The sequence below is a fragment of the Lathyrus oleraceus genome, unplaced genomic scaffold (assembly GCF_024323335.1).
Source record: "Lathyrus oleraceus cultivar Zhongwan6 unplaced genomic scaffold, CAAS_Psat_ZW6_1.0 chrUn0496, whole genome shotgun sequence".
NCBI lineage: Eukaryota > Viridiplantae > Streptophyta > Magnoliopsida > Fabales > Fabaceae > Lathyrus > Lathyrus oleraceus.
The window spans coordinates 1-14,438 of NW_026112887.1; the positions used below are offsets into that span (position 1 = coordinate 1).

At 33.6% G+C, this 14,438-nt stretch overlaps 1 protein-coding gene across 1 annotated transcript; it reads right to left on the reverse strand.

Annotated features, from left to right (window-relative positions):
* Window positions 1-540: 540 nt before the first annotated feature.
* On the reverse strand, window positions 541-13,137 carry LOC127114486 (dicer-like protein 4; the record flags this gene model as incomplete). The annotated part of the gene is given in 26 exon segments (XM_051046589.1): window positions 541-617; window positions 620-869; window positions 1,072-1,217; window positions 1,220-1,343; window positions 1,444-1,571; window positions 1,574-1,902; window positions 2,679-2,893; window positions 3,014-3,159; window positions 3,162-3,218; window positions 4,036-4,136; window positions 4,338-4,768; window positions 4,840-5,114; window positions 5,552-5,814; window positions 5,937-6,143; window positions 6,225-6,385; window positions 7,475-7,667; window positions 7,789-7,885; window positions 8,125-8,263; window positions 9,085-9,213; window positions 9,297-9,425; window positions 9,638-9,702; window positions 11,139-11,211; window positions 11,349-11,489; window positions 12,222-12,332; window positions 12,513-12,690; window positions 12,841-13,137. Coding segments are annotated over 26 exon segments (4,317 nt in total), but the record flags the coding sequence as incomplete, so codon positions are not given.
* Between the last annotated feature and the right edge of the window lie 1,301 nt (window positions 13,138-14,438).

Sequence of the window (14,438 nt, forward strand, 5' to 3'; positions counted from 1 at the left end):
GTTCCGTCTTAATGTTGATTTCATAACATCTTCCAAAGTTTTTGACTTCAGTTTCAAGCCTTGAGCTGCACATCCCATCCATTTAGTTAATACAAGCAATATAACTCCGAAGTTGTAGCCGAGAAAGGTAAACTGCATCTCTCTAATGATAGTTATAATACTTGCAATTCTCTTTCCAGTAATTGAAAAATACATTTGTTATGTTGATAGGAACCAAACAGATATTGAGTTGTAAAGTGATATGAGTGAAATAACTCCTACAACCAGAGGTGGTTAGAGATACACCAATAAATAAAGAACAAATACAGCAATCCTGTGCCTTACAAGATGAAAAATAGAAATGAAATGCAAAAGAAAGATAATCCCAATTCTGAGAGAGAACAAGTTCTCAGCTCATCCCAAACTGCCAAACCAATTCCTAATTCTATAAAAAGCTAAAGCAATATACTCAAATGTTGTGCCACTATGCACTGAGGAAAAATGCAATGTTTGTTGAGAAAATGGGGATGAAGTATGAGAAATCTAAACATATTTTTTTACCGTCAACTTTGAAAATAATAGCTGTGAAGCGATTCTAGAAGCTTCTTTTTTATTTTGGCTGGTCGCATAAACTTTTCACATACACCGTCCCCAATCACTTTTGCTTCAACTGAAAATGTTTTAGCATGTTTTGATGGCAGAACCTGCAATTCCAAATTATGAGATTGGCAAAGTTCTTGCAAATCTCTAACAGGACTAAGCTGCAAACTTGATGAGAATTTCATGATTGGGTCCAAGAACGAAGTCATAATATTCCAAACTTTGTTCAAATCAAATCCTGAATCAAGAAGAACAGCACCGATACATGATTCAACCAAATCACCTAGGGCCTGAAACAATCCATAATGTCAATTTAGACTCCATATGATTTTTTACAAAGTTACAAAGCAATACAACAAATCCATCAGAACTTCAAATGGATACAACATTATACTCAAGTAGAAATGTCATCTCGCACAGGAAAATGTATTTGATATGAAGAACAATAAATTTCTTGGAGCTGCAATATTATAAAAAGGTCACAGTATTTACCTTAGGACTTTTTGGCCCTCCATTATTGCCACTGTCTAATATAGGTCTTCTAATATGGTCCGCATACTTTTTTATTGCCTTGGTCAGATCACTTGAATCACATAGAAGAAATTCATCAAAACAACGATCTACTGCTACACAGGCAATGCCTTATTATTGACAGACAATGATCTCAGATCCGTCAGTTGGCCAGGCTTTAGTTTGGGATAAGCTGAGTATAGATATGACGTAATCAAATAATCCAAGACAGCATCTCCAAGAAACTCCAATCTCTGCAAAGATTTATCAGATTTTGAAAAATAAAGATCAAATGTACCACTAGAATTGTCAGAGCTAGAGATAGTAAATCTTATCCAAAAGAAAACTGTTTACCTGATAACAGCCTCCTCCATGCTTATTATAAGAAGGATGTACAAATGCCTGGAGAAGCAAACCCTTATGAACAAAGTGATGTCCTAACCTACCTTCAAGGGAAGGAATGTCTACTTCAGCAGAAAGAGAAAATAGTCAACACTTCCGGTGCAAATATTAACAACTTGTGAGGCTTCAAAATTTACTTGTATGCCAATCCATTTAAGAAAGGCAAATGCAGCTTTAAAGCCACTGTCAACTATGAATGCCCCCACCAGAGCTTCAACCACATCAGCAATTGTTTTCCTGTGCAACCAATTGTGATTTTTATTACATCGGAGTTGAGTTACACTTCTTTTCTCCTCACCAGAATTTAAACACAAGTGTATGCTGTCTTCAGTTTCTTCGGTACAAACTCTTCGGCAAGGACGGCCAAATGCATAGAATTGGAAGGGATCAAATGCCTGATCAAATATAAACCTGGAAGAGAGAGCAAGGAGAAACATTAAACGACCTAAGCCATTAAATAAAAATATGCATTTTAAAGCTTGAAACTGACCTCAATATATAGAAAGAAGTTATCTAGGTTATTAGCATTACTAACTTCTCGTTCAATTAATTTTTATATCAGAGTAAGGGGCACTTCAGTAATTACAATCTGATAGAAACAGGTCTCAATAGGAAGTATTTGTGAACAACAACTGGATATTATTGATTAATCTTGGAAAAAAAGTTCTCAATCAGAGATATCGAGAGTAATGTTACACAGAAAAGTTAAAACAACCCACTATGCCTTGCCAATTTCCGATTTATTCAACATAAAAGCCTAATAACTGACATGAATAATTAATTAATGAAACATAACTGACAGAAAGATAAAACATAAACCATAACTGTCTTAAAATAACTGCTTGACAGAATAGAAACTGTCACATTCAATTTCAGTTCCTAGTAATTCTTAATAGGAGGTCTAACACAATCCTTGCTTAAGAATTGTATATAGGTTTGGGTTTATGTATTCCTAGCAGTAGTACTGTCAGTTGAAAGCCTGCCTACAAAATTTGGGGGACCTTATTCTCTAAAGAGAAATGTTAAGGACTGCACCAGGGGCACTGTGCACTCTTTAAGAGGTTAAAAAAATAATGTTATTTTTTCCATAAATGTGTGTAAAGAGTGCACCTAGGGCTTGTTGGAAAAGGCTTTTCCCCAAATATTAGTACTTTATTATTTAGGTAATGAAAAAACACGAGTATAACTTTACCTGCAAATTGCGCCTAATAGCCAACTTGAACAAATTGGAGTTATTAACAACATTGGAACGCTTGCTGGTAAGGTCTCCTTCATGAAAGCTGTCATGCAAGAGAAAAAAATGACGTCCAACCGCAAATTTAAGGAAAGCATCACCAAGCACTTCAAGTCTTTCAAGGGAAAAACGCTCCTGACACTTCTCGGTGGTGAGAGCCTCTAGAACCTAGAAATTATTCATGATTGTTAGCAGCTCTAAACTACAACAATAATCTGTACTAGTACTATATATATACTGCATTTGTTTGGTCAAAAGGAATAACATGTGCATTTGATACAGCCTTACTCTAAGGGCACTAATTTCAGCTGCCTCTGAGAAGGAGGAATATAGCTGGTGCTTCAGTTCAATGGCAACCAGCAAGTTTCCAAGACGATGCATAATTGAAGGTAGCAAAGATATTGAACTACCAATATCCTTTGAAAAGCCTACTATTTCAGCTCGCATAGCTCAGGAGGCAAATAAATAAAGTATTCCTCTAGCTCAAGTGGCTCTGTCATTAACAAATTAAAATCTTCAATTATTTAAAGAGGAATTATCTGAATGCAAGAAAAATGAAAAATCTAGATATAACCCATCAATGCGAAAATATAAGAAATACACATTCATCGGTAGGCTATCATTGATTTTATGGTAGTATACCATGTGCATACGGTGGAATCAAGCAGAAGCTATTTAATTTAGGATTGTGTATCTGTATATCATTGTAATTGACATCTATTTCATTTTTCTCTGGATAATATGATTTTGAAGGGAATAAGATCCCAAACCGAAAGGAAAACATCATAGCCATTTAGCTTCTACAGAAATGACCTTGGACCCAAATTGCCAAGGTCCAACCTCCTTCCTAGGACACAGCAGCAAACCTCTCAGTTCAACAGGTACACAAAGCCAATTCAATAATATTTCTTGGAATTTGGGCTGAGCCTAACTCATCTCTACCAAACCGGCTTGTAAAGTGAGGGCTGCCCAAGCTTTATAAACACTACACATGTCATATCTCTAAGAAATGTGAGACTAAATCCACCCCTTCAAACCCAACAATTAAGGTGTTGGAGGCTGCAATGAAGGCAAGCCAAATGCCACAATTAGGCGACTAGGGGGGACCGCAATGAAGACGGAGTTTTCAACAATATTGGACAGAAAGGGGCTTAAACCAGTTGCCATAGCTTCATAAGTTATTAGTAACTATACACACACCCACACAACCTATTGGACCTGAAACGTGGTAAAAATCAAGCATGCTAAAAATAATAATTACTTAGACAAACAAGATATAACACCCAAAAATAGGATATTCAACAAAGTACCAGCATCCCCATGCCTTCGATTGTGTAGCAGGTTGTGCAAATTGAAGAGTGGTTTTGCCTGTAGAAGTGGTTGTTCGGGGCATTTGAGAGTAATGGAGAACCTGGCATCCAAGCATGAAAGATTTGTTGTCAAAGTTCAGTACAAATATATGGTATTCCAAATTACATGCACAAAATCTGTGATGTCTGATTCTATCAATAGCTCTCATAAATCTAAATGTTTTTATCAATAAAAAGAAATCAGGGATGCAAAACCAAGAGTGAAATAAGGATGCATCAATAAGAATACTTGATATACATACTTTTCATGTAAGTGATCCACGTAGCTTGAAGTGTCAGAATCTTTAAAAGGGCTGAATCCATTCTTTTCATAAATAACATTTGTGACAAAAAAGAAGACCTTCGTATGTGGAGTATACACTAAACTATTCTCAATATCTCTAATACTTTTGTAACCATTGGCAAGTTGCAGATGATTATCCAAAGGGGTAACCTTTTTATCCAATGTATCTTCTGGATGCCTGAAGATTGGTGAACAAAGGCATCTCTTCACTGTCTTCCAATCTACTTTCATCACGTCATCATATTCTTTCAATATGACTGGAAGCAAAAGGTAGAAGGTTGATGTGTGTGTGTTAGATTCAGCACTCAATTCTACAAAATTAGAAACAAATTCTAATCTATCAAGAATAACTTTGAGGAACATTTCTTGAAAATTCTCCGCCATCTTAATCTGCAAGATCGAAAAGCCTGAACATTAGATTAAAATTTTATTTTCTCTTTTTTGTTAACAAAGTTATTTACCTCATCATTGTTGAATTCTACAACTCCAAATGGAATAAATTTTGTCATCACAGATCTACCGTGAGCAAGATGAAGATCAAGTTCCAGTTTCTCTGCCTCCATTGGAAGACGAGTCATGATAAACAAGCCAAACTTTTTATAGACCCTATCCTCCGGAGTGGGGCAAAATTTAATGTAGTAGGAGTTGAGACGGACAGTTTTCTCCGCATTTCTCCATGACTGTTCAAAGGCAGAAGGAACTAGCATCTCATATAATTCTCCTCTTGAAATGTCATCTGCAAATAAATGAAAGTTAATATAGCACTCACACCTTAACCATATTGTTACATCTCTAGAACCATAAACTAATAATAATCAATAAAATAATAATAATAATAATAATACTAGTACTACAACCGAAAACGGATAAAGAAATCCTCAATAAACCTTGAAGCATGCAACGATACAAAGAGTTTAATTTTAATCCACTGAGAAATAAATTTTTACACTATCTTCTGATCATGTGTTACCACATCATCAAAATAGTAGACTATGATAATAACTGCCTGAGAGGAAAAATTCTTTCAGTGATGTGGCAACATGAATGGTGCTGGATAATGTAAGCATGCTCAGTATTTTATTTGAAAATATAATGTTTGGAGTTAAGTTTTGACAGTCTAGTGAAAGATAATGAAAGCAGCAATGACTAATCAGAGTGCAGCTGAATTTTGACCTTCACACTCATCTGAATCAGAAGAGCCCAAATCCTTCTCTGGCTCTGCATCACTTTGCTTTGGCAAGAGACAGTCATTTAAAGAACCTAATTTATACAGTTCTTCAATTGTTTTCAGACATGCGTCTCTTTTTGAAGCTTCCATAGAGAAATGTGGCGCGCTCACAATTTGATGTATCGGAGCATTTGAAGGCAAAGTTATCTGGCAGACAGTTCCCCCTGAATCATCATAGTAAAAGAAACTTGGCTTGGGATCAAAGAACCTGAAAAGATAGGTTAACAATATTCACACATAAGATTTACACTCCATTTCCCTGAAACTCCTTAGTGGAGTATATATTTTGGATCAAACAAAGGTCAGTCAAAAGCTTAAATAAGCCCATACTCATCATGTGGAAGCTTTGAGCAATACTGGTGAAGCAACGAGATACTGTATCCCGCACTGACTGAGGCACCAGATGAATCAACTCTGAAAATCTTTTCCACAGGGATGTTGTGTGTCTCACTGGATGTTCGGACAGCAATTTCCATATTCATTCGAAGTTCATCTTTCTCAAAACCATCAATTATGGCTAATTCCTTCTCATTGCCGCTGCAATATTAAGATTCCATAAATAACGAGAAGGACAGATTTGCATAGATTCCTTTAAAAATATCTAAATTGTAAAGGTACCTGTCAACCAAAAATGCATATTCTGAACGAGGCATACGGGCACGGCCTCTTGACTGTATAAAACTTGCAACGGTTTCTGGTAGATCAAACCGTATGACAAGGCAACATGTCTGAATATCAAGACCTTCTTCACCCACTTTGGTGGCAACCAACAGATTTAACTGTTAAGGGTGTGATCCAAATAAGCATGTTACTAAACTCAACTCTTAAGCTAGGCCATATATTGCATATTTAAACCATTAACAAAATTATCTTTCTGTATTAATTGCCATTTATTACCTTAACACCATCTATGCTTGAAATGCATGCAGAGAAGTAAATGACATTTTACATTCTATTTAATAGTGTTTGAAGGTTCGTAAAAAGGAAACGAAGTGAAAGAAAATGTTGGAAAGTTGAAGGGTGCAGAGTGCCGACTCAATATATTTATTGCCACATCAGTGAGAGTAATATAAAATTAAATAACTTTAAGTTTAGAGTAGCAAATGATTAAGGCTTTGCTAGGAAATTTACCAATTTTAAGCTTGTAACTTGCGTCTTATAGCTATAAGCTCATATGTTAAACAAAATAGTTGTTCAGTAACGTAATTTTTCACAAGCTAATAGCTTATTTTAACTGACTTATAACTTTTTTATAAGCTAATTCAAATAGTTTATAGCTTAAAGCTTATTATTTTTTCTTTCAATTTTACCCCTGCTATCTTTATTGAAAAAAATAAATATTAGTTAAATGTCTTTTTATATCATTTTACAATTATAAGTTAGTTCAACCACTAATTTTATCAAACACGACAAATTCAACCAACTAGCTTATTTGCTATTAGCTAGCTTATAAGCTATCGGCTATAAGCTCAAACGCGATAAACGAACTTATCAGCTATTAGTTATTTTTTATCAAACAGAGCCTAAAAATAAAATAACTTTTATCAAGCTGTTAAATCCATTTATGCATGAGCAGTAGTGTAGTTTAACTCATTTTCATCAAACTGAACGAAAAAATAGCATACAAGATCAGACAGACTATTCCACTCTCACAGTAACGTATTTCAAAGTCAACAAATGAAATCCATAATTACTTTTTGTTTAAATATAATATATTATTTCCTTTTCTTACTATTCTATTTTTCTGTTTATTTTATTTTCCTTATATCAATCGTGAAATTAAGGAATTGATTGATTGTACTTTCTCCTATAAAAGGAGCACCTTTATTCATAAAATACATCTAAAATATTATTCTCTACAATCTTACCTCTCCTGAGCGAAACTTCTCAACAATTGTGTTCATGGTCTTCCGTGACATACTCTTCACTCCCGCATGGACTCCTACAAGAAAATCATTTTTCCATTGTCTTAAAAGCTGGAGCTGCTGTAGTATGTATGACAGGGATCTTGCAGTCACAATTCTATTCACAAAAATTATACATTTCCTGTTCTGTTGCAACCTGAAATAGGAACATTTGATCAGAACTTATATATACATTAGACACGTGCTAAATATGTCTGAAAAAAACTGTTTAAAAAGCACAATTTGTCAAATATTGTGAACGGAACGAGGTTGCCAACCTAAAACTCGTCAGTATCCCAATGAGGCGTAAGAGCTTTGCTGAGAAAAAAGGCTCCTTTAGTATTTCCAAAGAAGATGGATCAGAAACACTGTCACCTACAGATTTGCAAAACAAGACAATAAAATGTGCTTTATAAAAATACATACCTAAGAACTCTGTTCTAAACATATCATACAATTACAATAATGAGTAGATTAATTTATTGCCAGATAAACCATAACCTAACATCACGTAAAACGTCAGCACAATTACGAGTGCATGGATTTTGTTAAAAAATTCAGAGGCAACAGCTCGAAAATTCTGTAACAGAGAACACACAGCAATGTTAAAATACCTGTCATGCATTTGGAAGTAAGTAGTTCAGCTACCTTTGCAAGATATTTATCACATACAGACTCGTCACTTGAAATTCCTTCTGCCTCAACTAATGCTTGCCTCTCAGAAAGATCGCCGCTCAAAAGAATACGGCTAGCCTTGGAAGGTGAACAAGAATATTAAAGAAGGAAAAAGAATAACAATCAAACAATAACTTCCCAATTAACACAAATAAAGATAAACAACTAGCAAGCTAGAATATTTTGTAGGAAATCAAACTTAATATGAAAACTAACCATATATATATTAAGATATAATAGTATAAGAAAAATGCTTTATGTAACAAAATGAAAGATAAACGAGTGATATGGCATTAATGTGACCCCTTTTTAAGCCACCACTACCCATGAATTCCACAAATGCCGGAAGATACATCCATCAAAGATAATACACATCATGATTCATGAATTTCACGAAGATAATTCATCGTATTAAATAGCAACGCTGATAGTATAATTACATAATACACTGTCAATATATAGCAATAAATGGTTTTGGATAAAAGAATAACTGTGTAGTTGTGGGTATAGTAAAAGGAGGATATTGCTATGTTATATTTTATTTGAATCTCATATAAAATAAGATATATTCAAGTATTTAAAACATTAAAGCTATTATAGCCATTGTTCCCCAAATTTCCCGTAGTCAACCCCGACAATAAATCAGAAATAGACTAAAGCTATGGCAGTAATGAACTTCAGGAGAAATAAATGCCCCAAAGCAGCCAGTGAAGAAGAGAAGAGTACACGGACTCTAAGGTAGGCTTCTGCTTCATAATTGAAGGGGCAATTTAAACAAGTCATGCTCAATAACAAAACAAAGTGCACTTATAGACACCAATAGACACCATGAATAATAATATTTATTAAAGTTAAATGATTGCAAATATAAGACTTGTAATCAGATCCAGGAGTTTTACCTGCAACGCTCCCCAAATGCCAAGACTCCCGAGACAAAAGACCACATTATCGTGCACCCGATTGAGAAGTTTCTTTGTGCTCATCCGTTTCTCGTGATCTTCTATGCTTCTACCAAGGGTTTCTATGCACTGCTAACATGAAACAAAGCAGTGATCGGGTATACCTTGTTCATCTATCATCTTAAGATCCATAAGAGAGAGCAGAGGTGTACCTGGCATTTAATCTCTTCAATTTTCCAGTACAAGTTAGATTCCATATTTGCAGTCGAACTATAATGATATATCTGAACTGCAGGAGTGGTGACAAAAGATTCCAATGCCGTGTCTTCAACTGAGTATACCTACAAATAATATCCAAATCATTAGGGATGAGCAACAATGCCCGCCGTCTAACCAGTGCAAGTAGGTAATTTTTAACAAGAACCCTTGATCAATGTATCAGCTTTCTTGCACAGGACAGGAAGGTAAAAGTTTGACACCGGATTTTTACGATGGCTACAAATGATGCTCTTAAAGTTAATTTATTTGACAAATAATACTATGCAAACCCTACCTTAGCATCAAGCATTTGTTCGAGACTATTGATGCTTTTCGGTAGATTTGCTGCAGTAGAACCACCTGAAAATGAAACATATAAGATCAGAAAATGGAGGATTTTTTTTGTTTTTACCGTAAACTACAACACTTAGAGCATTCAGCAAAGGTGCTTCATCTCCCGAGTATATAAGCAATTAGCAAGAAAAAAAGAATACACTATTAACAATGTAGGCAACATAGGGTAACACCCTTGAAGAACTAGTCGAATATAAGAATGACAACATTCATATTGTTTGAATATTAGAGATAGAGAGAGAAGAATGAACTTCATTATTTAGTACGGGTAAGTGGTATTTAGTCCGTTAAGGAACTAGGTATTTATAGATCAGTAACTAACTTGTGCTAACTAAGCACAAATAGTTACATCAGTTGCAAAACTAAACTAGGCTAAGACTATAGTTACTCTAATGTCATTTCATACATATGAGGATTTTGCTATGCCTCTATTCATGTCCTCCACCTCTCTATCTTGGAAAGTCTCATACTGAGATAACAAACTCTTTTTTCTTTGTTTTGTTTTACATTCCTCTCCTTTCTCTTCCTCTATTCTCTTTTTTCCTCTCCCTTCATTTCCTCAATTATTTATTTGGTTTCATTTTACTTTCTTCTTTTTTTTTTGTTTTTTAAGAATTTCGTCTAACTTCCTCTGTTTTGGGATTTTTCCTAATAATTTGTATTTCTTATGCTATGTTATGTTCTATCCTCTTTGTATAACATTCTAAATACAAAGAGAATAGAACATAGCATAGTATAAGAAATACAAATTATTAGAAAAAACACAAAAATATGGAAAGTTGGAGAAAATACCTAAAAAACAATGAAAAAGAAGGGAGCAAAGTGAAACCAAATAAAAAAGTGAGGAAATGAAAGGACATGAAAAAAGAGAATAGAGGAAGAGAAAGGAGAGGAAAGAAAAACAAAACAAATAAAAAAGAGATTGTCATCTCAGTATGAGACTTGCCAAGGTAGAGGTGGAGAATGTTTGCTACATAGAAGATGTTTCACTCTACGCGATCCACTATTAACAACACTGCTTGAGAATCCTTATATTAAATCTTAGGGGTTTTGATCTTTATCTTTATTAGTTATTTGATCCTTACTTGATTAGGGTTAGATTCTAGTACCTAATATGACTATTGCAATAAAACAAGGTTAGGGTTTTGTCTTTGATAACAAATCACATCATAAACTCACGAGCACTTGGATGAGATCTTGGATGCGATGGTAAGGAATCGCTTCCAACTTAACCAAAGGTCTTAGGTTCGAACTCAGTCCTAGACACGCAGAGGATACCCGATTTATACCAACAAAAAAATCACATCATAACACACCATATGGCATTACTATTCAGAGTCTATTCTTTTTCTCTTTCGTTCCCCAAACCCTAAATCTTCATGAATATCACAATTAAATATGGAATTAAATAGAAACATTGAAGATAAGCATTATTACTTTACCTCTTCCTACAACAGGGGAAGCAGTCATGCCAAATATTCGGGGAACCTTTGTGGAATTATTTTTGTAAAAGACCTGATAAATTGCCAAATTGAAACATTGCCATCATGAAATTAAAAAGAAACGATGGAAATGGAAATGTTTTTTATTCATAAAAATGTATAGCATTCTCCATTGTGAATGGTTTTGATATTGACAAAAATGAAATTTACTTTCATAATTTCAGCATAAGGATGGCTGCTTTTGACTTGAGCATGATGGCATTCGTCAAATATTAAAAGTGCGATCATCTCCATCTTCATGAAACAATGAGATAAGTTGTGAAGTAATATTTGTGGGGTCATAACAAGAACCTGAAAAGGGGAAAAAAACAAAAACATAGTACAAACTTAGAACCAACAAACTCCATTAGATGAAAATTCTAACTAAAGAATATTAATAGATGCCAAAAACTCTGGAGCTAATTTACTCATTTATTTATTTATTTAATTGCATGAATCGAATTTAATTGTTGTTCACAACATTCTTTCATTAGCTTTTGCTTCAAGTCGTTGTATCAGCAACACATCAGACGTACAACACAAAAGTAGTGTTGTCTGTGGCGGAGAGCCAAAATGCTGCCATAACGGACGCTTTGCGACCACGTTATAGCGGAAAAACAAGCAATATCAGCCAATATTTACCATAGTGGCAAAATCAAAACCGCCAAGTATATCCGTCATAGCGGCAAAATCAAAACCGCCACGTATATCCGTCGTAGTGGCAAAATCAAAACCGCCACGTATATCGGTCATAGCGGCAAAATCAAAACCGCCACGTATATCCGTCATAGCGGCAAAATCAAAACCGCCACGTATATCCATCAAAACCGCCATGTATATCCGTCATAGCGGCAAAATCAAAACCGCCATGTATATCCGTCATAGCGGCAAAATCAAAACCGCCACGTATATCCGTCATAGCGGCAAAATCAAAACCGCCATGTATATCCATCATAGCGGCGCAATTGCAGATATTTGATAACACTGCACAAAAACAATGCATGCATCCTAATTAATCTCAACATGAGTAACTGGCATTGTTACCTCATACTGTTCAATCTCCTCCTCCCAATGTTGACGAGATTTCGAGCGCTTGGAACTCCCACAGTAAGTTCCAACTTCAAAATCAGTAGAGTCAGATATAACCTTTGCTTGCTATAGATAAACAAAAAACCAAGATTCAGGAGACACATAATGATTATACCTCACATAACAATCACATTAAACAAGATTCACAATTCTACCATAAATGCAACTTTTCATTCAATAAGAAGGAGCATAAAAAATTGAGACCGACGAAATCACAAGGATTTCAATCGTATAGCAAAAACTCACCTGATGAACTAGAGCAACGGTAGGTGCAAGAAAGACACATACGTCCTTACTCGGCTTCTTGATCAAATGCCTCATTTCATGCATGAGCAACACAGCAATGTGCGTCTTCCCACATCCTGTTCCCAAATAAACAATCACATTTTCCTCCATAGCTTTTTTGCATAACTCCAATTGGTACCTTCCAAAAGCACAAGCAAAACACTCATAAGATTAAAATAAAATAAAAATAAACACAAACAACAACATCACATTTCATACATCGGTAAACGCATTAAAGCCAAACCTACAAACCAAATCAAAAATACACAAGAAAAAAAAAACTACTTACTCTCGTGCAATTATCGTAGGATCTTTTTTGAGTTTGCCTTCATGATTGTTGACTAGGGTAAGATTGAGGGACTGTGGATGATCGAATAGGTCTCCCGAGGTATCCATCGGAAGTTGAACGGTGGCAGCGGTGGAGGAATCTCCGTCCGGCATTGGGTGACTTAACTTGACCTTGTAAACAAAGTTAATGATGGTTAAGTCAGCAAGAAGAAAATAGAGTGAAAATGAGACGACGAACTGGCGTCACTCAGTCACTTTATGAATAGTACGATTGCGTGACCCAACAATGATTCCCTCATGTTTTATGCCTCATTTCTTTTGTATTTTTTATATACATATTTAAATATAATTATTTATTATACATGTTTGTAAAAAGTTTTAAACTATCAATTTGTCGTTATAGAATTGTTATTCCTCCACCATTTCCTACCCTAAGAATATTATATTTTAAAAATAAAATAATATATTTATGAATAGTATTTTAAATAGTACATGAACAGTGCGTGAACAGTCAGTGTTTATGAACAATGAACATGATCAGTGACTTAAAATAATGAAAAAAATTGATTAATTAAATATAAAAAATTGATTAATGAAGTGATAAAGTTGGTTAATAAACATTCAGATCTTAAAAATGATTTTTAGTGAAACCAAAATTGATTAATGAAAAGTAAAAAATTGACTAATGAAACTAAGAAACATTCGGACATTAAAAATAATTTTAAATAATCACCAAAATTGATTAATATAAATTATGAAATTGGTTAAAAAAATTATAAAATTGGTTAATAAACATTTAAATAATAAAAAATAATATTAAAAAATAATATATTATTATAATATTTTAGTGTTCACCGTATTGGTGAATAGTAAAATACGGTGTAGGTGTAGAATGTGGGATAAGAATAACATTTTTCTTTGTCACTATTATTTGGTATATGATTAATTTATAATGTAAATTTTTTTATATTATTCATGCATTTCAATTAAATTTAAATGTTTATTTTTATATTTTATGAATATATATATATATATATATATATATATATATATATATATATATATATATATATATATATATATATATATATATATATATATATATATATATATATTGATAATATAAAATATTTATATTTATATTTGTACTTAATATGGATAACTATTTTTTGAATAGTGAAATAGTTGATTTATTTATAATAGGCAGCAACGTTCGCGCGCTATCCATTATTCGCTGGTAAATGCGGTTGTTTTATTCATCTAAATATAACAAAATAAATTTAAATCGATACGCTCCCATCAATCATGGGAAAATATGGTTAATTTGTTGGTTTAAATATAGTAAAATAAATTTAAATTGATATGACGAGAAAATGCGATTGTTTTGTTCGTTCAAATATATAGCAAAATAAATTGATATTGATATTGAAATTTGAAGTATTAAAATAATATTGATATATTAATTAGGAATTAATTACTATGCATTTGTTAGTGTAAAAAGTTTTACACAGTAAACTCATCATCATTTCTGTTTATATTATTTTATAGATTTTTAAAATAAAAATTAATTTTTTTTTAATATCCAACATTTATGATTAA